The sequence below is a fragment of the Medicago truncatula genome, chromosome 3, assembly GCF_003473485.1.
Source record: "Medicago truncatula cultivar Jemalong A17 chromosome 3, MtrunA17r5.0-ANR, whole genome shotgun sequence".
Classification (NCBI taxonomy): domain Eukaryota; kingdom Viridiplantae; phylum Streptophyta; class Magnoliopsida; order Fabales; family Fabaceae; genus Medicago; species Medicago truncatula.
Window position 1 is genome coordinate 38,184,496 of NC_053044.1, and position 26,826 is coordinate 38,211,321.

Consider the following 26,826-nt stretch of genomic DNA (forward strand, 5'->3'; position numbering starts at 1 on the left):
AAATCTACTCAAAAACTAAAAAATAATAAATGTACTCAAAAACTAAAAAATAAAAACATTTATAACAACTAAAATGTAAGTTAATAGCATTATAATTACTTACTTGTGATTTTGTTGAATAAATTTGGTTGGATTTGGTTATGTTTTTTAGAGAGATTTGTGAGAGAAATTTGAAGAACAATTTACGAGAGATGAGATGAATAATGGATGAGAGAGCTTCTGCCAGATTTGTAGCAGAAGATCCTCGGCAGTTAACTCCCGAGGTTTTTCTCGGCAGTTTACTGCAGCCGGATTTCTAATTCCTCGACAGTTAACTGCCGAGGGGGCATTTAGGTAAATTACTCGTGTGTTATAACCTTATCAAATGTGGGAACAACAATTCTCTTATAGTGGGCCTTTTGGTTTTGGGAAGCTAGAAGCATGTTTGCTATAAACGTGCCTTGGGCGTCGTGATCACATGTGATCTTTTTTTTTTTTTTTTTACAAGTATGGAGATTCTATCCTCCCTTTGTAAATTTAAATGTATTCGATAAATTAACAATCTTTTCTATGAGGGAAAGAGTTATTTATAGATATCTTTTAAGGAAGTTATTTGTCAATTTTTATAGTTCATAAGGAAACTATTATTTTATTGTTTATAAAAATCATACTAATTTTTTTTTTTATTATTGTATACAATAATCAATTTTCACTATTATGAATAATAAAAATCCATAAAAAATTAAATTCTATTCCCCTTACACTTTTGGTAATAAGATTTAATTATTATAAATTATAGAAAATATTTTTAAAAAAAACACATTTAACTATTAATTTAAAAGTCGGGTGTACCACTACACTAAAAATTTCCAGTGTATCTTAGAATTTATTGAAAAATTGACTCAAAATTTGATGTTTGAAAGTTTATCAAAATTGTGGCGCAATTGGTGTTAATCGTGACGCGATTTGGTTGAGCAATTTAGAGGTTTTGGTTCTAGAAAGTTCATGGCGCAATTGGGAGAAATCATGGTATGATTTTGGGTGAAGTTCAATATTGTACTGATGTACGAGCTCTAAATCATCGTGTGATCCATGCAAATCGTGGCGTGATTTTGTCGGTGACTGAGTACTATATGCCTTCATCCTTTAATTTTTTGGGAAGCTTCGATAGAGAGAATCTTGTCAAAGCAAAGGAGGGAACTTCGTGTTTGACTGTTTGAGCTTCTTGGTTGGAAAACACTTCATGAATACCTTGGGTAGCGAGATCTCATTAAAAAAGTGATAAATAAAAACTTTTTATTGTTTTATCTTAGGATTCATATTGGTTTGAGTGACTTGGTATAATTGATAGAAGTTAGGGATTGTCTTTTGTAAGTGTGGGATTTAATTTCATGTACATCTTTGTATCACGGTTTCATAGTGGATTGAAGAATTGTTTTCCCATGAGACATAGGATAAAAGTAAGCAAATTTCTTGGTACATTGGTTCTCTATGCTCTCTTATCTTTGTAGTTTTGGTTATGTTATGCTTGTGGTTTTGTTTACACTTAGATCCAAGTCCATTCTTGTTGTTATTGTTTAAGCTACTTTGATTTTTATTACTTTATTTTAAGTTTGATTTCACTACAAAATTATCTTTAAATATAGTTAATTGGATAGATTGACCCTATTGGCCAATAAATATATAATAGCACTTGAGATATTTTACAATAGTGATTTTTTTTCAAGAATAAATATTATAGTAAAATAAAAAGTATTATCAACAATTTAAAAATAAATTAACATAATTTTTAATACTTAATTTTCATATTCATTACTTTAACATGTGTCCTTACGATACATTTTAACATTTCCCTTTAAAAAAAAATAGATAACAATACTTTTATTTATTTATACCTTCCCAAACTAAACCTTGTGAGGGATCAAAATAAAAACTCAACCAAAGACAAAGTTGAAGAACTAGGCCAGGGAATTTGGACTCTCACCATTTTGTCAACATAATCAAATTTCACAGCCACCCCATCTATTTTGCAACAAACTGGTTTCTCAGACGCAAATACACTCATTTCCCCACAACCCCTCACCCCAATTTTCACCAAACTAGCATGATCATCAAACTCCACAGACTGAACAGCACCACCAGAGTTAAGCATGTTCACCAACCCTATTGGAGCAAACTGAATCAACCCTTTTGAAAACACCCTCACTGGAGACACTGTCATTAGCTCAAAACTGAATGGCTCGAGTGAAACTTCCAATTTATCGGAACACTTCATGAGCTTCAGTTTCTTCTCCTTGAAGAAATACACAGCAAACACATCCACACCTTTGATGCACATTGGGCTTTTACCATTGCACCATTCAATATCTTCAGGACTTGCATAACATGTAACTAGGTGTGAAAATTCAGACGCACTCTTGTTTCGTCGTGTCTCAGGACACCACCCACCTCCTTGGCAATTGAATAAGCCCAAAACACCCGTGTACTGTAACGATGAACAAAACAAAAACATGGTATAAATAAAATCACCCTAAATTTAAATTAAACGATACTAAAGAATTTAATCAACATTATATGTATACTACTATATTGTACAAATGGACACGTATATGTTCATAACGTGTTCGTCTATCTACTTTTATTGGTCTATCAATTATTATTTCTCAAAAATTAAAGGAGAGGATGTTTGGTGTGACTCACTTTGTTGAGATTCCAAATTTTGAGCATTGTTTGGCCATCATGTAAAGGGTCTTCAAACAAGCAATCTCGTGTAGGGAGTGCGTAATGTTGACAACGCAAGATAGAACCATCAGGCAAAACAAGAGTTTTAAGCAACTTGAAATTGTGATTACCGACACAATCGCTAACATAAATTGGTCCACCAGAGACAGCTCTAGAGGCAGCATGAAATTCAGCACAAGGGTGAGTGGATTGAAACATGTCCCAATCTGGGTGAATGAAATTTCCCATCCATAAACTGTTATAGGCACAATGTACCATGTGACAACCTTGGAGCCAATATGTACCATTTGGATCACCAGATGGATCAGAACACCAGAAATCATCTCCTACACGTCCAAGGGAAATGGCTTCTGTGCCAAGGAGAAAGAAGTCGTTGCAATGCTCCATGCTGGCAATAACTCCATTGCCATTGAAATGTTTCTTCACTGATGAGGTCAGTGCTTTGTAATAGGCTTTAGCAAGCTCAACACGTCCACCATACTCCTCTGATAGCATCTCAAGCAACTGCAAAAGGAAAATAAACCGAAATGTTATGTTGAGCTTCGAAATCATCTAAACAATATATATATAACTCCTATGTTTCAAACCTTGTGCTTGTTTCTTGATTTGAATAAAATTTAACATATTTGGATTGACTTTAAGTTCGATAAAATTACATTGGCATCGTGATTTTGTGAAGCTCGAAAGTGTATAGCTTTTGCTAAGATCATAGTGTCTCATTGTGATATGTCAATCTAAACTTGTACTTTGTGTGTGTTTTATACAATATGTACCAAGACCTCTAAAGTGTACAATATCTTATCTCAATTTATTGCAACCATCCCCACCGTTGTAAATTCTAGCATCATTCTCTAGGAGCAGCATTTAGTGATATCATTTGTAACCTTTTATTTATGATGACAAAGACTACTACTCAAGTCAAATGACCATGAAGTGAACCACCGCTAAAGTAACCGTATCCGTATTTGCCTTGTCAAACATGAAAGAGTGAAGCCTACTCGGCATAAGATCATTTAGGACCACAAAAATAAAAAAAATAATAATAATCATAATTGAGAAACAAAACAAAAGACAAGAGAGAATTTTAGAAGACTTACATGAATAACGTCAACTTTAACACCGTCAATGCCCACCGATTCCAAATGAGAGTGAAGCCCTTCAAACATTTCTTGGGCTAAATTTGGTGGCACTAACCCTACACCATTGTTAACAATCTTATCCACCGCTAAATCCTCCATTGTCATCTTCAGCCCCGGAGACAGCTTCGGAGTAACAACCTTAGCTTCGGGCATGCCCTTCACTTTAGGTCTAACCCCACCCCAATACCCACAAAGTGCATGCCAAACATAAACATTCTCAACACTCTTAAACTCTTCCTTCAAGTCCCTAATAAAACCACCCATACCTTTGTTACATTCATTTTTAGGACTTTTATATTCTCTAAATTTATAATTTTCTTCATATTTTATTAGCCTACATGGCATTTGTTCCCCAGCTGAGGTTCGGTTCATACCTTCTTGGTCAGTAATTGGATCATCATCATGACAAATGGATTGCCAACCATCGTCTATTAAGACTAGACCTGGAGGACACCCACCCTCTGTAAGACCCTTAACACCTTCCCACACACCTTTGGGATGCACTTTCAAATAAAATGCATCCCAGGTGCACCAACCGAATTTATCAATGATATTTGGTGGTGTTTTTTCTTGAAGTAACTTGAATGTTCCTAAGTGGGTCCGGATTACTTTCATTGCTTCTTTTACTAAACGGTAGGGGTCATTGCTGACGTGGATGTAAAGACATGATTTGAAGTGGGACTCGAGGACATGTGTTGAACCACTCTCTGTGCAGATGTCCACGTAATCATGGACACCTGGTTGAAGAGAGGTTCTGAAGGAGTTTTCGATGATTGGGAGAAGTAAAACATAGGGGCGTCCGAGTGATTTGTTTTGGTCAAGGATTAACATTTGTGTCTCATGTTCTAACTCATGTCCGTTGGTTCCGGTCCAATGAGTTGTCCACCAAACCTTAAAACGGAATATACTCATGAACCGGATTCCTTTGAGTTTGCCAAGTGGAACCACGTGGTGGCTTTTGGGTTCGGTGGTGTTGAAACCAACGAAGCAACCATGTTGCAACGTGGTATTGTAGTTGGATTTGGAATTATGGAGAAAAGGGGAAGGGGTGGTGGTTGTTATGTTGGGTGGGACTTGAGTGAGAAAAGGGTGGCCATTTGCAAGAAAACATGAGTCATTTAAGGTGATGGATAAGGGTGGGTTAGTTATTTCGACGAGGCCTATTACATCTATGGGTGTAGCTGTTTTGGTTATGCTCGGTGGTGCCATGGTGATTGATGAGAGACTGAGCTTGGTTACTACTAGCTAGTTTAACTTGATAGCTAACTTGGCTCTATGGTTGAAAATTGGTGGCCAGAGTGTGGGTTTATATAGAGAAAAAAGAAAGCCTACATAGTTATTGCTAGAAGGTTGTGTTACTTTACGTACTATAGGTGTGGATTTAGTTTTGTAATAATAAACCTTAACTTACGAATTGAGTTTAGAAGAGAATTTTCTTAATTACCATTTTATCAATAACATGACTAATTTTTAAAACCAAAACAGTCATATTTTAAAAAAATTGTGAAAGTAAATTATTAAAACTAACAAGTTGCATGAAAAGCAAAGGACGTTTCTGGAATGAGAGTATTATAACCGTCAACCGCTAGGAAAATTGTGTGGACTAGGTTCAATTGGGGTCCGCAGATTGTTCTTTTTCTTGGTGGGTCAACGGTTCCTCTGTAGTTTTATTTTATAACGTAAAGTTTTTCTCAACTAGTGATCTGGAACAATCCTTAAGGATCTTAAATTTAGAAAAAAAAATTATAAAAATTAAATGTTATAAATTTTAACGTATTGATTACATAAATTTTTATAAACAGTTATAATTAAAAGAAGTGTTTCGACGATACTCGTTAATATTTTTCACGCATGAAATAAAACTATTATTTCATTACTTTTCTAGATGTTTCGTGCGCTTGCGATTATGCATCTGGGTGCTTAAATGAAGTAACAAAAATGCAACGGCAAAGTCTAATCACCAATTAAGGTTAAGTTACTATGTTATTATAAACTATTTACATGTTGTAACTTGTCGATGTGTATTATTCCTATGATTTACTTTGATCAAATTTTTAAATTGATATATTTAAATAAATGTTTATATATAATATACTTAATTTATCTCAAACGAATATTTTTAAAATATTAAATTTTTATTATAAATAATTGAAGAAAATAATAATCAAAATTGTATATTACATGTAGTTGACCGTGACATATGTTTAAAAGTCAAGAGAGTATAATTTATTAAAAAAAATAAGTTTTTGAAAAGTTTTAGAATGGAAGGATTCTAAAATGTTTAGGCCCCGTTTAGATTGGTTTATTTTGAGCTTATGTGGGTTTATTTACTTCCATAAGCCTTTTTAAAGGTGTTTGAGTAAATAAATAAAAATAGCTTATCATAGTTTCATAAGCTGCTTATGTCATATTTTAATAAGCCTAAATTTTTAGTTTACCCTCCGGCTTAAGAAGAAGCTTATGAATTTATATAACCTCCTTTGATTATCTCTGGATCCATTTTTTCAAAACATATATTTTAATTATAATGTTAGTTATCTTTTGCGGTGCATGAGTAACAAAATTGTTATATACTTATCTTACTAAATTAACACACGTAACAAAGATTATTATTTTTTTTTTGAAGAAAGATTTTTATTATTTTTTTTGTTACGTAACAAAATGAAACTGAATATTAATATTTTTCTTATATGAATATCTTTTTGTTACGTAACTATATACTTATCTAATGTTAATTTTATCTTATATAAATATTGATATTTTTTTAAGGACGAATATTGATTATACTATATATATATATATATATATATATATTATAATATTGTTTTTTACATCTTGATTTTTTATCAAAAAAATTTTGATAATTGTGATTCGATTTTTTTTGTTAAATTAAAATTTCGATAATTGTTTATGTAATGTCACATTCAAACACTTCAATTTATGTAAGTACTTTTTAGTGTACATATCCAAACATAAATAGCTTATCAAGTATAAGAGCTTATGATGTAAGCTCTAATGTTATAAGCCCTAATGCTATAAGCATCTATATAAGTTGTTTATCCAAACGAGGCCTTAATTTATATTTTAGGGAAAATTATACCCACCTCCCTTGAGTTTTCTTTAAATGTCACAAACAACCACTCTAATTTTAAAATAAACACTAAGTTTTTAATAAATAATAAATAGATAAGTACCTCCCTTCTCTCCTAACATCTCTTTAACAGTGTTATATTTTCCTTAAAATTTAAACATGAATCTAAAGCTCTCACCATCTTTGGCCATTTCACGTACTATTAAAGACAACTTCCTCCGACAAAACCATTGAATTACTTGCTCACTCACTCAACTCTCCAACATCTACTACGGTAACGAACAAAGCACCCTTTCGATCATGGCAAGATGCTATAAATTTTTCGTACAGTCTGAAACAAAGCTTCACCCTGCATCTGAAGCATACAAGCCAATTTAAAGACAAAAAAAAAATATTAAAAATACCAAAAGGGGACCTGCAGATGAACACGATTAACTACAAGCCAATTCAATTTTAATTTTATGTTTGATAAATCACTATCTTGGTAACCAAGACTTGGTTGGGAGGCTCTGGTGGGTTTGGAAAACGAACCTTAAATTTGATTTTCTTTTTATGAGAAATTTAAAGTTGATTACAGAGTTTAAAGATAAAATTGGGAATGGAAAGAAGAAAAAAAGGAACATAAATTTATCTACATGAACACACTGCCACCGCAAAACTGCATGTATCCATTCGCTAAAGAATTTAGATTGATGTTGTTAAAATTAATTGGTTGTACATGCTTAATTGGTAATTCATAGTATCGCTATTTTGATAAGTTTTTTCTCAACTTAACAAATGGTTAACAGGGTTAAGTTGAGGGGAGGTTATGTATTTTTTGAAACTAGAGAAGAGGTATGTGACATTTAACAAAACCTTAGGGGAGGTCAATGTAATTTTTCCTATATTTTAATATTTATTTGATATTTTTAAATAACTGGAATAACAAAATTTTATTTTAGGAGAAACTTTGAAATAACAATGTGATAAAGGATTATATAAGACCTCAATTGCACTTCATTCATCATTAAAAATATCTTATAGTATTTGTAATCTATATCTATATGTAAAGTGACAACTTTGTATTGAAATTTTATTGTTTTATTGTCCAATTATACCTTTCATTTTTTTAATCTTTTTTTAGTGAACACCTTTCATTTAAGCTATTCAAATTATAATTTTGTCTTTTGTATAATATATTTAAACTTTAATTCAAAAAAATAGTTAACCATAATTTAAAAGCGATTAAATACATCTTTTAGTTCTTTAAGTTTAACAAAAATATCAGGTTAGTCATTTAAGTTTTAAACAAGTTCTTATTATCCTTTTAAGGACCTATTAAAAACTTAAAAACTTAATAAAATAAAATAAAAACATCAAATAACAAGTCAAAGGACCTATCTAAGACTTAACAAAACGTAAATGACTAATCTGATTTTTTTGTTAATTTTAAAGGACCAGAAAATGTTTTTTGCTGAAAGAGAGCACTAACGTCTTCCTCATTCTGCTGGTTTAAATAAATAAAAAATTATCACCTCTTAAAACTTGGGTTAATGGAAGAGATAATATTTTAAAAGAGAGAATATAAAAACGTTAAGATTGTTCTAACAACTAATTTCTTCTTTCATTTATTTGATAATCCTTACATTCACTAATTCTCTACTTATATAAGCAAGAATTTGGCATATTCTCTAATAAACTAAAAAACGACTATCATATTGGATCTATCTAAATCCCTCTAAAATCAAACAACTCATACTATAAAATGGACTTGTATCTAATAATTATACTATTATTAAACTCACCTTGAGTATTCATCACGCAAAAATACCCTTACATTTCCATTTTCAACAATGATATTTCATATTAGGTAGGACACACTAAAAATAGGACACAACATTTTTCTTTAGGTTTTGCTAGAAATTTTCATTTGCACATGCATATGTGCAACAAGACCTCAACAGCGGTTAATTAAACTGTCGATTCATTCCAAAAGTTTTGGAATAACCGACTTACTGTATTCACATTCTAATTTCTGCTCTGAATGGTTATGCCATTGGAAATGCCATGATCATACTGTTCAGAGTGGGTCGGTAGCCGTCTTTCGAAAACAAGGAACCAGCTTGTGAATCTGTCGCTAGAAATCTCTAGTGAATGTTGGATTGTTATGATTTTTTTTTTTTATCGTATATTACCAAAAAATAATTACAATAATTGATGTCTTGTGTTGTGACCAACTCTTTTTTAATTTTTTTTTTTTAAGAAGTTAGTAAATAGCTTAGAAACAGAAATGGTTAAATAAATAACTTATTCAAAAAAAAAAGGTTAAATAATATCCTTTTTTATTCAAATATATATATTTTAAATAATTAAATAATGTGAAAAAAATTTAAGACCAAATCTTGTACTCAAAAACATGTGCTCGATTACTACTTGAATGGAACATTTCGAACACTGGAATTAGTAAACACATCTTTAATGATGAACTTCACCTAAAGATATATCGTGGATCTCATTAGAGTCTAATCTTTCTGATGCAATTTACTCATTTTTTCTTTAATAGTTCGACTATAAAAAACTCATATCGAGTCTTACCACTTTACCTCATATATTAATATTTTAATCATTTAAAAAAATATAATGCATGATGTTATGTTTGGATGAGAAAAGACAGTGATATAAAAGAATGAACATGAATTGAAAATCATTGGAAAGAAATATGATTTTAAGGTTGTTTGGCATGAGTTTATAATTGGTTCATAACTTGTTTTCAAATTAAAGATGTTTTGGATACTTTACAAATAATTGAGGTTTTCATTTGGCTCGGTTCCAAATTATATGTTCAATTTTATATCACTTTACAATATCGATGAATAATTAGTGTTTTTATTTTCTATTATAATTTTATTATTTATTGTTGTAAAAAAAAAAAAACTTTTATTATTTATTGCTTTTTATTTCTTTTGATTTTTTTTCTTCTGAATAACTTTATAAAGTAACTTGTATTTTCTTTTTCTGGTACATAATAAATATATTTTTTATTTGTGTGAAATGACATATAATTTAAAACGAAGGGAGTGGCACATAAAGTGATGAGACATTCATGATATCACCGCAAGTGCACGATTTTATTATCGAAATAAATTATTAATCTCAGAGGGACTAGTGAATCTTAAGGTAACCTTTTTCTTTCTCAAGTATGTAAATAAAGAAATATTTTTGGATTTTTATATATGATGTAAGATGGTCGAAAAATGATTTGATTGTTGTTTTGGAAATATAAAATGTTAAAAAAAATGTCTAGCAATCAATGGAGTTCATCATTATAACGACACTCTAAATCCTAAATATAATATATTCACTATTGCATCATTCACTCAATCTCTAGTAATCAAAAGTGTCTCACAAACATGGCTACGGATTCTCATGGTTTTCTTGTTGGTGAAACCTATTAAATCCGAACATTCATTTTTACGTCCCAAAAAGTCTTATACTATTTTCAGTTTCAAACTTTTTTTCTAGCTTTATCTTTCCAGCAACCTTCCTTATTTTCACTTATTGGAATGTTGCCTAAGATTTTGTTAAGCACTATAAAACTAGATTAGGTGAATGCTTTTCCTAAACAAAAGAAAGAAATAGAGGTTTGTCATAAGACTATTTTCTATGACCTCAAGACTAAAGTAAAATTGCTCACTCATCAGAAGGATGAGCTACCTAAATAAAACAGAGAGAGTGCACAGAGTAAAAACAATAAAAATTTATTAAAATAACAATGCAACTAGGGTTGGGAATAGGCCAGGCCGGCCTATAGGGGCCTATGGCCTGGCCTGTTTAAGCCTGGCCTGGCCTGGCCTGTTTATTAAAAAGGCTAGGCTTAGGCTTTTTAAAAAGCCTATTTAAGTAAATAGGCCAGGCTTAGGCTATCAAAAAAGCCTATGAAGCCTAATAGGCCGGCCTGTTTATGCATGTTAGGCTTTATAGTGAACTTTTTAAATAGGCTTTAAAGCATTATAGTGAAATAGGCTTTTAAGGCCTTATAGTGATAGACAAGTCTTACACTCAAATAGGCTTTGAGACCTATTAAACCTATTTAAAAGTAGATAAAATGGAATGTTTAGTGAGGCCTATTAAACCTATTTAAAAGTAGGCCTGTAAATAGGCTTTCAGGCCAGGCCAGGCTTTTAAATAGGCCAGGCCAGGCCAAAAAAATAGGCCTATGAAAGGCCATAGGCCAGGCTCAGGCCTGCAAAAAATTTTGTAGGCCAGGCTCAGGCCTATCAAAGCCTGGCCTGGCCTGGCCTATTCCCAACCCTAAATGCAACTACAATAGATTTTTGGTGGTAAATGATGTCAAACCAAAGAAAGCCAAAACTTAATTACAGATTAAGCACTACAATGTTCGTATATTACAATCAGAAACCTTAGAGTAAATGACAATTACACAAGGATCATTCAAGTGTCAAAATAAACCATAAAACATAAGTTTATGAAGTCATTACGGCCCCATCACGGTTTGTTACAACATAAGAAGAGGCTCTAAGATGACATGGAAGGAATGATGGCTACATTTTGGCGATGAAACTTTTTTTTTTAAGAAAGGTTTTGAAACTTATTTGGAGAGCTCAATGAAAATAATTATTTCAAGTGTTGCTTGTTTTTTATCGAGTCTTCGTGAATATATGCTAATAAGTTGGATCAATTTATTGTTGGTATTGTTTGTATTTTCTTCGTGTGTTAACCTCCAATTTTAAGGAAATGTCTTTGATAATTTGTAGTTTGGTCGAAGGTAAGTAAAATTTAACTATAAATTATTTCACTTAGTAATCAAACTTTAATTTCTAAACAAATCGTCATAGGAGGGCTTGCTAATCACTTGACTTCAAGCACAAGTTTGATATTTTTATTTGGATTGTTTTGGACATAGTTAGTACCCTGATTTGACCCTATATTGTTTTTTTTTTTCTTTTCATAGGTAACCAAACAACTACTAGAAAAATTTAGGAAAATGCTAACAAGTACCCTTAAAACATTTGATAAAAAGCTTAAAATAACAATTTTATCTTTGAAATTGTGCATTTAACTTATTGAAAGAATAAAAATCAACTTTTTTTACATGAAATCTTATAATTATTTTATTTTTTATGTCACTTGTTCGCATAACCAAAAGTTTAACAGATATCTTGTATCGGTTAATTTAAATCGAACGGTGACAACACTTAGGTTATGTTTGGATGAGAAGAGAAAGTAAGAGGAAAATAGTGAAAGGAAAGATTGTATGAGGAAAGAAAGAGAATGAAAAGTGAAGGGATTGTTTTAGTTGTTTGGTTTAATAGAAAATGGATTAGAACATTGGAGGAAAGAAAGATCTATTTTTTCTAATTGACATAGATACCACTTAGGGGTGCTTTGGACTTTTCAAACATAAGTTGTTGTTTTCCCAACCTTTCTGTCCCTTGGGAATGCTAGAGACACTCTCTTTTGAACACTATCTCCAACACCCACTTTCTAATTTGCTTAAATCATGGTGGATCTCACACTTTGGAAATGGGTTCCGCTTAAAGTGGTGGGTCACACATTGATTTAAGCAAATTAGAAAGTGAGTGTTGAAAAGAGAGTGTCTTTAGCATTTCTCGTCTGTTTCTCGTCTGTCCATATTGCCGTGGAAAGGTTTTTCGTGTGGGACGCATGTGTCTAGTTAGTTTTACTTCTTCCAAACCATGGAAAATGTTTCTTTCCCTTGTCTTTCTCTCCCTCTCACTATCTTTCCATAGAAACAAACACACCCTTAAGTTTCTGTTATTGATCACAGATCACAAGAACTTGCTTCCAACAAAGGGGAGAAGCACTTAACCTATGGACCCAGAACCTCAAAATTCCGAAAATAGCGATTGTACCTTTGTTTGGGACGAAAATTCGCAGCTTTACTTTCACGCCAGGTTATTTTCCCTGTCATTTCGAGAATGTTTGAATTTCAATTATACAACTTGTCATTTCGACAATGATATTCATTGCATTTGAATTATGAATATAATGACAAGCTTGTGTTAAATTTCTGGTTTTGTTGCATAGGTTTATACATTTGTGGGTATTAACTTATTTATTACAAATTTTCCCTGTTATTGCGCAGTCTTAAGCTTGTTTATTAACTGTGATTGTGCAGTAGTGGATTTTATCATGATCCTAATGCTGGCTGGTACTATAGCACCAAAGATGGTGTTTATTACAAATTTGAGGATGGAAATTATGTACCTTTAGATTGCAACAAGGTAGGTTTGGCCTTCTAAGCGTCTGTTTGGATTGGTTTATTTGAATTTATCTATCCACCGGCATAAGCGCTTGTGAGACTGTTTGAGAGAACTTTTGAAAACAACTTGTGACATGTCCATAAGTTGTTTTCAACTTATACTAAAGAAATTTATGTTTTCTATCTTTTGTTATAGAAATAGCTTATGCGTAAGCGCTTATGTTATAAGCTTAAAATTAAGTTGCTTATCCAAAAAGGGTCTAAGGGTCGTTTGGATTGGCTTATGAAAAATAACTTAAGCAAATAAATAAGTTTTTATGTTAATTCGTAAGTTCTCGCTAACGAAAATTGTATCTTCGTTAGCTGTTTTTTCATAAACTACCTTAACAAGCTTATGAATAATACATAAAAGCTTATATATTTACGTAAGTTGTTTTGCATAAGCTCAAAAATAAGTCAATCCAAACAGGCCTTAAGTCATTCACATCTCTTATTTTCTAAAATAAACTTATAAAAAATTGTAATTTCAAGTTGGTGATTGAAGTTTTATTGCTTGTGTTTCAGGATGATGATGTTGAAGAAATATATGTGTGCAAAGAAACCAAACCTGAAAGAACTCAACAAATACAAGACATTAACAATGAGGAGGATTGTGCTTCCTTCCTCGGAAACGAAATTGAAACTAACCAACAGATAGGAACCTTGACCGAGGAAGCAGGGGATGGTAAGTAATAATGTTAACCTGCAAACTTTATTACCGTATTTTATTGAATACTCCTATGCTTTGAGGACACTTGATTCTCTCCTTTGCTTTGAGCATCAACATTTTGGTGTTTCAGTCAAGCAGCAGTATTAATATGAGTAGCTTAAGCCTTCTAAGTAGATGTCTTTGTAATAGATGCAATGAACTCCACGAACAGTCCAACTTGTGGAAACCCTCCACCACCATCGGAATGGTATCCTCCTTCCTTCCACATCCTTTTTCTATTGATGATTATATGTTCAAAAAATTCTTAAAATTAATTATTTTGCTAACCAACAGGTTAGAAGACACACTTATTGATCTATACTTATCTGGCTACAACAACATAGCAGTTAGTGCAGCTGATACAGTGACAGACCCCGTGGAAACCAATGGATATAACTTCACATTAGAAACTGATGGTTTGTTCCTAACTTATGTAACTTTTCTGTTAACAAAAGTGATTACTGAGATCGCTCTTAAATCTATGTGTTTCTCAATGTATAGCTTACAGAAATGCTGAAATGGGAGGTGACTGGACCACAGGCCCAGCAGATGAAAATGGCATGAATGATAATGAAAAAACTGTAGATGACATTGTAGCTTACAGCGATGCTTATGAAGTAGAAGAAGGTGAGTGGATTCCAGATCCAGAAGATGAAAATCACTTAGCTGATGGAAGTTCCATAGATGAAGGTATTTCCACTTTGCTCGCAAGCCTAAGGAATCATCTGTAAGCTTGTGTCTACTACTAACTGGCATGTGCTATTTCATTCTATCTCTATGTACTTGGAAATAGTTTGCCAAAAAATTATGATGATGTGCACTATGGGTATACTGCAAAAATAAATGGGTTGTTTCCTTGAAGGTTCAAGTAACTAAGAAGGGCTTGTTTCCTTGTTTATTCAGTAATCTAGTTTTCCTTGAGTCCCCTGCTAAATGCTTTTGTTTCTCTGCATGGACTTTATAACACTGTTTCCACGCCATGAGTGAGATTGCATGCCGATTTTGTTCATATGTTTGATTTATACCATTACAGGCATCTTGTTCGAAGAAGAAAAATGGCGAGCTCAGTATGGTCAAGTCATTGAATCAAGGGAAGATTTGGTTTTAGAGTTTCCAGTTTTGGACTTGTGGAACTGGGAAATGGTCAGAGCATCCAAAAAAGATGGAAAAGATAGGGTGGCAAGGTTGGTTGGAAGACTGGTCAAACAATCTGCAAAGCGGCACCCATCTATCTCCTCTGTTGAAAAGAAATTTAGATCTGCTCCTATCTGCGAAGTAGATCTCGATCTGGTACGCGTCAAAACAGGTTTGCATTTTACTCTTGTATTTGCTGGTACACGTCTAAAACAGGATATAGCTATTATGAAGTGAAATGAGAGGCAACCATATATAATTTGATTTTTTATTATCTTGTTTTAAGCCTTGTTATTATACATAAATTTCATTTTAGAATCATGGGCAAGTTACAATTTATAAGCAATAGGGATAGTGTGGCTTACATGGAAAGTTTCAAAATAAAGCTGTATTGGGATTTTACAATATTAGTGCTAGTACTTCTTGGAATGAACACGGCTTATTGTCATGCTCTTTTATCAGGACAAGTGTATAGATTGCGAAACCCAAGTGCGAGATATGTGGCTTCATTATCAAGTTATGATTCTGCCGATCCAACAAAAGATTGGGATTTTCCTCAGTTATCATCTAATACAAATAGCACTCATGTCTCTAAGTCAAGTCAAAGTACTCCTTCTACTTCAACTGAAATTCCTATGGTGAAAGATTTGCCCACGTTGCCTAGTCAGCTTTCTGCATCCAAGGTTTGTACTCGGAAATTGAAATCTATCAATTAGTTGCTACTTTTTCCCCTTCTCCCATGATCACCCTTCATGTAATTCAGTACATCAAAAAGATATCTTCAGAATCTGTTAGCTTTCAGCTCATTTACGGTTTTGCCATGCCAGCAAATAAAATGTCAATATAGAGATCGCGCGGCTGAAAGAAGAATCTTGCATGGTGGCTTTGGTGTTGGTCCAGGGCAGAAGAAGCTTGGTGTCGATGATGATACAACATCATCGCCTGATGCTTGTCCAGAAGTAGCTACAGAAGAGGCCTTGAAGATGTCATTTGGACCAGGTAGTTATGCCAGAAATCTTCTGGAAGGCATGGGCTGGAAGGAGGTATGGACTGAGTTCTCTGGTGCAAAATATTCCATTTTTCTTTATTGAATTGAAATTCTTAGGATTATTATGTAGTTAGTCTTTCCTATTTAAAAACTATACCATCGGCATTGCCAACTAGCTTATAACAGAATTGCATCATGTCATCATCACCAGGGCAGGGTGTGTGATAATATTAAAAGATCTGGTCCTCAAATCTCAGATGACACATACCCTATATTTATATGAACTGTACCAATATATACGCATTAACACTTTCTTACTATATTTGTCAACAAAATAAATAACACTTTCTTACAATTATTAAACCATGCACAATAATACAATAATGTAAAGTATTAACAGCAGTTAATTTACGCTTATCCAAATAGAAAATGTAGAAATTTGGGGTCTAACTCATCCTTACAAAACCGGCTTGTAAAGTGTAGAGTGCCTCCTCAAATGTCGCAATTAGGAGACTAGGGGCGGATCTCAATAAAGACGGAATTTTCAACAGAAAACAATGTGAATTTATTATAATGACAAACTTTGATTATGTTACTTTACACTTTTTTTTACTTACATTTTACTCAGTTTAGATGAGCAAAATTCACAATTATTATCGGCAATTACCTTTCTATAATTTAATTATATTTTTTTAATGGCACTTCATAGATAGTTTATGTTCCCACCCTTGTGCAGGGAGAAGGACTCGGCAGTTCTACAAAAGGTTTGGTGGAACCTATTCAACCAGTTGGAAACATTGGCAGTGCAGGCTTGGGGTGGCCTCGTCGATGAACAAGGCTGACTATGTGTCAGCACCACACAGAAACTTACCTTCAACCACCAGAGCAATGTAGCCTATGTTTTTATTACGATTAGGATTAGAATCTGATACATTTGAATTTACAACACTCGCAAACCCTACCCACCCACCAGCCACTTGCGTTAGACCTCGGTGGTAATGTATCCTATGTGTTGTACATCACCCTCCCTTAAATACATGGTAATCCAGTTAAATCGCATTTGATCGTGCCATTGGTGTTCGGGTTTTTGAGAAAGAAGCAATTCTTATTTCTAAAGTTGATTCCACTCAACACAATTTGTAGTTTCTATGGTGGAATTCTACACAAATCAGTTCTATGGTGGAATTCTTATGAATCAATTTGTCTCCTAAGAACATTGCAAGTAGGTGTGTTCACGGTGTGTTTTGGATCGGTTGAGGCAGTAACTCATCCGATCCAAAGATAAAATTATATGCGGTTCGGTTGGCTTTGGATGATTAATCTTAAAAGCGGATAAGATCCAATTTAATGCAGTTTAAATTGGATCGATTTTTGGATATCCAAATTACAAATTGTAATACTTTTATTAATAATATTATAAAAATATGGTAAAAGAATAGGTTTGATACAGAATATAACATGATTTATTAAAAATTAATAGTATAGAATAACAATGATTGATTATCTTTCAGACATGAAATAGTAACCGCGGTTCGGTTTTATTTAGTTTTGACTTTGAATAAATCAATCCAAAACTGGAAACACCCGAGCAATTTGTCCAAACACATCAAATAATATTTGGTTTTGTGCGGTTTTCGATTTTTCTAAATCGGTTTGGATTTGAACACCCTAAGTTGCAGCCTTACCGGGATCAAAATTCGAACCCCAAATTCTCGACTTATTCATCTAAGCCAAAAATAAATATGAATCAATTTACCTGCTGAAATTAATTTATTTAATCAAAATCAATTCTATAGAGAATCGAGCACACAGTGCCATGGTTTAAGGGGGGTGATTCTATAGAAAATCAATTCTATTTATAGTGGTCAACATATTGGTTTTAGTTTTCAAACTTGTTTCCTATCTCGCTTGGAACCAACAGAATGTTACAAGAAAATTGTTGTCGACACATTTCATAGGGCTGAGAAACACATGTAAATTACTCAAATGCCCCCTCGGCAGTTAGCTGCCAAATTTGTTTGAAACCGGATGCAGTTAACTACCGAGGAAAACCTCGGCAGTTAACTGCACACTGTTGTTTGGGTTGCAAATAGAGATACTCCAATCAATGACACTTCTGGAATTCTATCAATTGACCAAAATGGAAATCTAGAAGGAAGAAAGAATCACGGTTCATGAATTCTGGATTGGCAAATTGTTGTACCAGATTCCAACGTAGCGAGAGGTGGACTTTACTGGAGTGATGAATCCAAGAGCAAAGGTTTTAGATTTAGATATAAAAATCTCACCATCTTTTATGCGTGTATCAGAAGAACAGGAACAAAAAGAAAAGGCAAGAAGGAGTAGAATCAAGTAGCCAATTGTTAGTATTATGTAATAATAACAACTTGTTGTGTTAATGATTTTGGGTTGTGGCAAGGTAGAGATGAGTTTTTGCAGAGTCCATTAAGTTCCTCTTTATGAGAAGAAGAAAATAGGAGGAAGAAAGAAGGAAGGTTCATGAATTCTGGATTTTCATTTTCCGCGGCAGTTAACTGCCGAGGTTTTCCTCGGGAGTTAACTGCAGCCGGTTCCAAACAAATTCAGCAGCTAACTGCCGAGGGGGCATTTGAGTAATTTACATGTGTTTCTCAGCCCTATGAAATGTGTCAACAGCAATTTTCATGTTACAAAGTAGCACCATCTCCAATGAGGATTATATTCCATTTAGAGCAAGATCAAAATTATTTCTCATCACAACAGCTAGTTTGCTTGGAAAAAAGAGGTATATCAAATGGAATCAATCAAGATCAATATAATATACAACCACCAGTAGAAACTTAATAATAAAAAAAAAAGTTTCCTACAAAAAATTAATCCAAAATTAATTCTCAGCCTCCTCAGTCACCGCCTTATCCTCCTCAGTCGCTGTCTTATCCTCCTCAGTCGCTGTCCTATCCTCCTCAGTTGTCGTCTTATCCTCCTCAGCCACCGTCTTATCCTCCTCAGCCACCGTCTTATCGCTGTCACTCTTACTATGTGGTGCATCAGACCTTCCATCCTCCGCTAAGTTCTTTTGCTGGAGTTCATGTTTCAGTCTTTGGATCTCCTGACCTTTCTCGTCTAGCTTCTCTTGCAACATAAGAACCTGCAGAAAAAATCCATAAGTAGGGTTTTCACAATATAGTTGGTTAGTTATTAATTTCAAAATGGTGTTTGGTGTCAGATCTTTAGAACACAATCATGCATGGTAAACCACTGATACAAAGCACACAAACATGCTATTGGGATGGGATGTTACATGTTTATACTCCCTCCAACCTTGAATATAATCAACAAATTTTTAAATTTTGATGGTCCAAAATATAAGCAAATTCTATATAACATTAGGTACATAATGATATCATATCATTCTTAAAATACATTACAATTAATTTAAAATTTAAGCGGAGGGCGGTTAAATTCCATAATTTCAATCAATCTAGGACATTAAATTCTCCAGTCCTATTAAAAATTTAAAAGAATAAAATAACATAACAAATTAGAAGACATAAGATATTCCAATATTTCATCTTTTCACGTTAATGAATTTTCACGTTAATGAAAATAAAAATGTCATCCTCTTAAAACTTTGAGATTCAAAATAATTTATCTATCCAAGAGGAAATTCCAATATTTCAACTTTTCACGTTAATGAAAATAAAAATGTCATCCTCTTAAAACTTTGAGATTCAAAATAATTTATCTATCCAAGAGGAAATGATATTATTAGTTTTTTAAAACTTAATACAGGTCAAGTTTTTTAGTCTAAAAAAATAAAGGTTTTGTTTCGTCTACTTATTTATTCAATTCACATCAAAACATTAATTGATGCAATGTAAGCCGTTTTCCAAATGCAACTGTTGAGTTCCTTCAACCTTGCAAATTAGGTTAGAGGAATCTTCCAACAATACTTTTCCCTTTTTTTCTCAAATTAATTCATAAACCAAATCCAATCAAGCATTTTAGAACTGAACATGCATTGCAACTTTCATATCATAAATAGAAAAGGGGGAGAAGTGAAAACCGTTTCATTTGATCTCTCCACATCATTTGTCAGTCCTTCCATATGCTTCTGCAACCCTGTAGTTAATGTTAAGGATTAACATTTACATAAATTGCAAGTGTGTGGCTGGCCATATAATTATAGATATTAGATAGATCAACGTATAGACAATTTGCATGTCTCTTAAGTCAAAAATAAAAAAATCACATTGCAGCCCCAAAAGTCTGCAATTTTAAAGAAAAGAGAACATGAGGCAACTACTCCTAACAAACAACTAACATGTTAAGAAGATTGTAATACAGAAATTTTTCTAGCACGTTATTATGATTCAAATGAAAAGTTTTAAAGTCACAAAATAACATTATTTTACGCAATGTTTGATATGAAAATTAACATGACTGCAAATACAAGTGCACACATCAGTCTCATATGAAAGGTGACAGCAGTTACTTAGTTGCTGGAAAGTGTAAAAGGATTGAAAAAGCCAGAACATAATAAAATGAATTTCATTCAGCTAAAACCTTCAAATTGACTTCTGAGTTGTGTATTCTGAGACTTCTGCAATGCAAGTTTCATCGTCAATTCATGTATCTGCACACCAAAAGAATGGGAAAGGACAATACAAAGATTAATTTAGCAGCCATGAATACCGAAAAATACATTGGGCACATTAAGCTTCTAATTTATTGGTGTGTGAACATATGAAAGTGTAAAATTTCATCCTGCTACAAGTACAACACATGAATGGAAAGGGAAAACATGACAATTAAGGGCATAAAGCAATACAATGGTAGCACCTTTCCTTCAGAAGCTTGATTTCCGATCTCCTCATTTTCTTCTTGCAGGGTTCTACATTTAGCCATCAGCATCTTCCCCATCTTGCTTTGGGAAGTAAATGTTATGGCCGTAATGTTATCTTGCAAATCCTTTATTTTTTTGTCCTTCTCCTCCACTAAATTCTGATAGGATGATAACTCTCGTCAGAACCACTAAAAAGGTGTGATTTTGAGTCTGTGTGTGTGTACGCATGTGAGGAAATGTTGAAATGAGGACAGAGATGTATAAATGAAACTAAAGAAACGTGAAATCAACTATCTTGAGCAACAAGAAAAAGCAAACAACACAATACATGGAACACCCTGGATTCATTTCTGCAATTTAAAGGTGCTTCTCTATTCTAATATTGTTGAAATTTGGGGCATAACTCATCCTTACAAAACCGGCTTGTAAGGTGAGGAGTGCCTCCTCTTTATAAACTCTTCTCAAAAGTGCTATCTATCCGATGTGGGACTAAATCCACCCCCTCAAAGCCAACACAGTGAAGGTGTTGGAGGCTGCGATGAAGGCTAACCAAAGGTCGCAATTTAGGCGACTAGGGGCGGAACGCAATTAAGGCGGAATTTCAAACAAATATGCCATCAGAAACCCCTAATTAGACATTCAAAAACCACCATCTATCATAAAAGTTATCAACTTCGCATCAATTTCCAAACACTGTCTGCATCGCATACCCAAAGTACATAGCTTGGCTATGCTTTCCTATAGTGTTAGGCTTATTCCATCTCATTGTGGGACTTCCAAAAACAAAAATTTCTTAATAAATTCGCCCAGTTGTCATGTGATAGAGTACTAATGCTATATAACAACACTGCCCATGATGTCAACAAGATGTTCACTTTATTTCTAGGTGAAAAAATATGAGTGGCAACTTGAACCAACCTTCTCCTAGTGCAACAAGAGTTATGACATCTAATTTTTCCCCAACATCCCTATGTATGTCCTTGAACAGGAGAAAGTGGTCGACCAAACTTTATTCAATAAATGTGAGTATTAATTAAATTAAATTACAAACCTTCAAACGTGTGAACTCTTCATGAACAGCCGGATCTAGTAACAACCTCCTTGCCTGAAAAATACATCCCAAAGAACATCAATGTATTTCTGTCTGAGGAAAATTACTAAAATAGAAAACAAGAATGGAATACAAGATACAGTCAACTCGATACAGTCAGTCAGCTAACAGAGATGCCACAGTTGGACAATAGAGCAGACAGTGATAATGTAAGCACAGAAGAACCACTTCAACAACAAATTCAATGTCATTCCTCGTTTGTCACAGCTATTGATGTAAGTTAAGTTAAAAGGTACACAACTAAGCACTTCTCCACTAAGCGGAGTCAAACACATGGATCAAACAATGCGTAGATAGATCATTATTGGTGAGCTAGTATAATTTCGAGGCAATGAGGGACTTCAAAACCAGACCCCACTCTGTTTTTACTTGTTAGATGGGTGTTTTTTGCCCTTGTAATGCATGAAACATGTACCACTTCAAGTTGTGTGTGGTGTATGGCAAGGGAGGCATGAAAAAAGCTTAAATTTTGTTTCTGGATGTTTCTTTTATGAAGTAGCATAACCAGTAACCAAACATTGGTATTAGATACATATACTGCTCATTATTTATATTTGATGTTACAAGACATTTGAAAAATTAAGTATTTCTATAGGTACAATTAACCATACGCTATAAGCATACCTGCATTGATGGCGGCTTGAGTTGTACTTTCAGATCCCGCACAGCAGACTGAAAGTTTCAGACAACCATAATCAAATTAAAAAATAATACTACTGAGAAAAATAAGAAGCACGACAACAATAATAATAATTATTGGAAAAACTCAAGTCCCACATTGAAAAGAGATTAGGTCTGAAAAAAGTTTATAAAGAGTCACGCCTGTATCCTTACAAGTTGGTTTGTAAGGATGAGTTAGGCCTAATAACAAAACCAAAAATGGTATCAGAGTCTATCCATTCGGCTACCCGCCAGAGTATTCATGTACAAAACCTAACAGTGTCAGCTGTGAGGGGGTGTATTGGAAAAAACTCAACTTCCATATTGAAAAGAATGGCACCCCTCCCCTTACAAGTCGGTTTTTAAATGATGAGTTAGGCCCAATATAAAAACCTAATAGAAATATATCAAATCTGGAGCTTTAGCAGCAAAAACCATATTGAAACGATTCCATGATAATTCTATGTCTTGGTGTCATTAAAAGCCAGCTATCAATTAAGTAAAGGACGCTTCGTTGAGAATTATTAAGCACAATATTGTAAAACCTCAAAACAAAATAGTTTGATGTTCTTTCTTGTCAGATGTACATGAGAGTTTGAGACCAAGAAAGACTGTCCTTCACAATTATTCCTACTACATTCATACTATACTTTTTTTAAGACAAACAAAGGGAACATACTTAGGTGGTGGAGCTGGATGCCAAAAGGAAAAACACACTCAGTCAATCTAATTGCTAAACAAAACAAGAATCTTGTGTTAAGAATATTACTTTCAACTCTGCTATCTCTTGCTCCCGTTTTGCAAATGTTTTAATGAATGCCGATTCTTTTTTCTTTGCCTTTTCAAGCTGACAACCAGTAGAGAAATTATAAAGAGTCAGCAAAACCAGTCCAGAGATAATGTATTATTTTGATGAAAAAAATGAAACTTTGATTCTAAACCTGCTCTCTCAATGACTCTTCAGATGATTTCAGGGCCTGAAGATAATTCATCAACATTTTTGGCTCTAAAAATGGGAAAGATTAAATAATTGTTCAGGTGTACATTTAAAATACAGAAAATAATAGTAGAAAGAACTAAATCGTGAACAGTTAAAACAGGTATAAAGTATATACTTCTTGCAAAATACTCAATGCAAACAAACCTGGAGTAGCCCCAGCACATACAACAGGCTCATTTTGAATTGAAGAATGCCAACTATGAATCTCAGACTTTGCGGCCTCAAGCTCACTCTGGAAATACAGATTTGATCAAATCTTCTAAGAAAGAAAGACGTGAAACTAAACCATGTATATGACAACAATCATGTGTGCAACAAGACAAAACAACCCTCAACTCTAACTGATTAGGGTCAATAATAGGAACGAATGAAGGATGCAAGAACATTCTGTCTGAATGATATCATTTCCATCCAAAAACTTTACATGAAGGTTGAAGCCTTTTCATTGTGAACCAATCATGAGTGTCCAAGCGTTAAATCATGTAATTTATAACCAAAGAACATTTCCTTCAGTAACGAAAGTTCAAATTATTTTATGTAAAAAAAGATTATTGAATTGAAAAGAAAAGAAAAAAAATGAAAAAGATAGAGGCGAACATAAAGGAGAAAACAATGTGAATTATTACGAGGAAAACGTACTTGGCATGTAGCAAGCCGATCCTTACAGCTCTGGAGGCTGCAAAAAACATGGTTACAAAGTAATATTACATCTCAATATAGTAATCTAATCTAGGCATAGCACAATAACAATATGATTCACAGTAGTTATGCTGAGAAATACCTCTCACGAAGTGACAAGATCATTCCTGTTGTTACACCAGAGGCAGTTTCTTCAACTTTAGATTTGGCCTACATCACAAATGATGGTAAAGAATCTAAGAGAAACCGTAACTGAAAATTGAATTGCTAAACAATTGCAATGTGTACATTGCATTTTATGTTACCAAGGGAACGGAAGTTCAGTTAGTTACAATGGAAATATAACCTACAATAGGACCTATGGGAGCTCTCATAAGCTCAAGTAGATGTACTCCCTTAATAAATTCTTATTTTAATGTTTTGACTAAGCTAAGTATATTATTGGTAAGCTTATTATAAACAAAGCATCTACTTCGGCAAAGCCAACTTTCATTGCTCACCAATACATCAACAAATAAACACCCCCAATCAAACCAGCATAACTAATCATTAATGTACTTGAACTTTATGAACCACAGAGACAGACACTAAAGCTCAACCATCACCCTATCAACAACAACCAAGCCTTATCCCCCTAAGTGGGGTCAGCCACAAGAATCAAACGAAGCCATAATGCTCTATCATATATCGTATCTCAATCCAAATCATTAATTTCTAGATTTGTCCTAATAGTTTCTTTTATAGTTTTTCTAGGTCTTCCTCTGCCTTTAACTACCAACTGTCTGATCTACTCTCCTTACTACAAAATCAACAGGCCTTCTCTCTATATGTTCAAAACACCTAAGTTGACTTTCCACCATCTTTTCTACGATAGGTGCTACCCCAACTCTCTCTTAATGTTATCATATCTTGTCTTATCCTATTACGAATCCAACGCAACATTCTCATCTCTGCTACGCTTATTTTGTTCTCGTAGAGAGTTCTTTACTTCCCAACACTCAGCCACATACAACATTGTCGGTCTTACAGTTATATGATAAAATTTTCCCTCCAACTTCGGTGGTACTTTTGCATCACATAAAATACATGAGGCTCTCCTCCATCTCAACCACCCCCCACTTGAATTTGATGGTTTATACTTTACAACTCCCTCTAGCTCAACCATCACCCTCGCCATACAAAAATGTTCAAATTGCACTAATGCAAGAACAAATTAACATATTTCCAGTTGCTTCTTTTTCTATATCCGAATACTTAACTCATAAACTATTCTCCAAGTCCCCAACACAGTCAATGAAAGATAGAATACCATAACATTCATTATCATAATCTAAAATACATCACATAACAGATTCGAGTAATGGATCAATTACCTTCTTCGGTGCAAAAGGATCATTATCATAATCTTCATCGTCATAATCCGGAGACGGTCTCTTAGTACCTGTAATAACAAACATAATTAACAAATCACCCAAAACGAATTAAACAAAACACAAATTGAGTATCAAATCAAAAACCTGAATGCCTTCCACCAATTTCACCTCCGAAATCGAAATCCTACAATCAAAACAATCAAAAATAAGTTCAAAGAGAATCATAGAAAACAATGATGAGAAGTGTTAACGTTTGACAGCACTTACATCGTCGAAACGAGTTGGGGAAGCCATGAAGTTGAAGTAACTCTAGGTATTGAAGAAATCGGAAAAGAACGGGGTGATGGAGACAAAGTCACGGACGAAGCACGTGACTTCTGATGCGGAACGATTGTTCTGAGTTCTTCTAATTCACCATAACCCCTTTATAAGTTCTGTTCTCAGAAATAAGACTTAAGGCTGCGTTTGGTTTAATGGAAAGATTAGAAGAGGGAGAGAAAGTCAGTGGAAAGATTCACTTTCTATAATTTGAACACTGCAAACAAGAAAGAAAAGAAAGTTTTAGGCAGGACCCACACTAAAATCTTTTCGGATTGGACGGAAACAAAAATGGAGACCATATTTTGTTGAAAAAGACAAAAATAACCCTGTAACGCTTTTTTTTCTTCAGAATAAACAATGTATACATTGGTATTAAATCCCTAAAAAAACAATATATGATGTCCCTAACAAAACAATATACAATGCTCAGACAACATTGCATAAGCAAAATATATCTTTTTGAGCAAATAAGTAAAATATTATATTTTTTAAACTGCAGCGCATTAAAAATTATCTACAAATTACTGTCGTTTTGCCGGTTAAAATTCTTGTATTTAAAGTTGGAAAATCATGTCATTAAAAAAAAGTTAGAATATCATGTACTCAGGATAAAGTTGGAAAATTGTTGTTAATATTGTTTAATTGAAAATTTTAAAAAGTTTATTTAAGATTTAATTAATAGTAGTAAAAAAATTGAATAAAGATCAAAGAACAATTTTAAGGTTATTTTTTTCATTGTGCAAATATTCATCTTTCACTTCTCTTATTTTTTGGCCTATTTGTATAATATATATTGTATATATTAGTAATTCTATACAAGGGTATTTATGTTAATTATTGAACATAGATCTTT

The 26,826-nt window shown here is 33.4% G+C and overlaps 3 protein-coding genes across 3 annotated transcripts; 1 reads left to right on the forward strand and 2 right to left on the reverse strand.

The window, feature by feature from the left end:
• Positions 1 to 1,765: 1,765 nt before the first annotated feature.
• On the reverse strand, positions 1,766 to 5,069 carry LOC11436988 (galactinol--sucrose galactosyltransferase). Its single transcript, XM_003601166.4, has 3 exons — positions 3,819 to 5,069; positions 2,680 to 3,225; positions 1,766 to 2,464 (listed from the first exon to the last, which is right to left on the reverse strand). The coding sequence occupies exons 1-3, from the start codon at positions 5,067 to 5,069 to the stop codon at positions 1,901 to 1,903; spliced, it is 2,361 nt and encodes a 786-aa protein (XP_003601214.1). The 3' UTR covers positions 1,766 to 1,900.
• Positions 5,070 to 12,637: 7,568 nt separating this feature from the next.
• LOC11435645 (uncharacterized) lies at positions 12,638 to 17,231 on the forward strand. The gene is made up of 10 exons (XM_024778117.2): positions 12,638 to 12,866; positions 13,091 to 13,196; positions 13,739 to 13,898; positions 14,073 to 14,130; positions 14,217 to 14,338; positions 14,424 to 14,612; positions 14,956 to 15,228; positions 15,519 to 15,739; positions 15,884 to 16,099; positions 16,781 to 17,231. Exons 1-10 carry the CDS (start codon positions 12,784 to 12,786, stop codon positions 16,874 to 16,876), a joined length of 1,524 nt encoding a protein of 507 aa, XP_024633885.1. The 5' UTR covers positions 12,638 to 12,783; the 3' UTR covers positions 16,877 to 17,231.
• A 1,471-nt stretch (positions 17,232 to 18,702) lies between these two features.
• On the reverse strand, positions 18,703 to 26,191 carry LOC11431725 (FKBP12-interacting protein of 37 kDa). Its single transcript, XM_003601170.4, has 14 exons — positions 25,920 to 26,191; positions 25,797 to 25,836; positions 25,653 to 25,720; positions 24,422 to 24,489; positions 24,280 to 24,316; positions 23,785 to 23,872; positions 23,582 to 23,646; positions 23,410 to 23,487; positions 22,605 to 22,652; positions 21,921 to 21,974; positions 20,866 to 21,027; positions 20,590 to 20,659; positions 20,090 to 20,145; positions 18,703 to 19,171 (listed from the first exon to the last, which is right to left on the reverse strand). The coding sequence occupies exons 1-14, from the start codon at positions 25,944 to 25,946 to the stop codon at positions 18,908 to 18,910; spliced, it is 1,125 nt and encodes a 374-aa protein (XP_003601218.2). The 5' UTR covers positions 25,947 to 26,191; the 3' UTR covers positions 18,703 to 18,907.
• Positions 26,192 to 26,826: the final 635 nt, after the last annotated feature.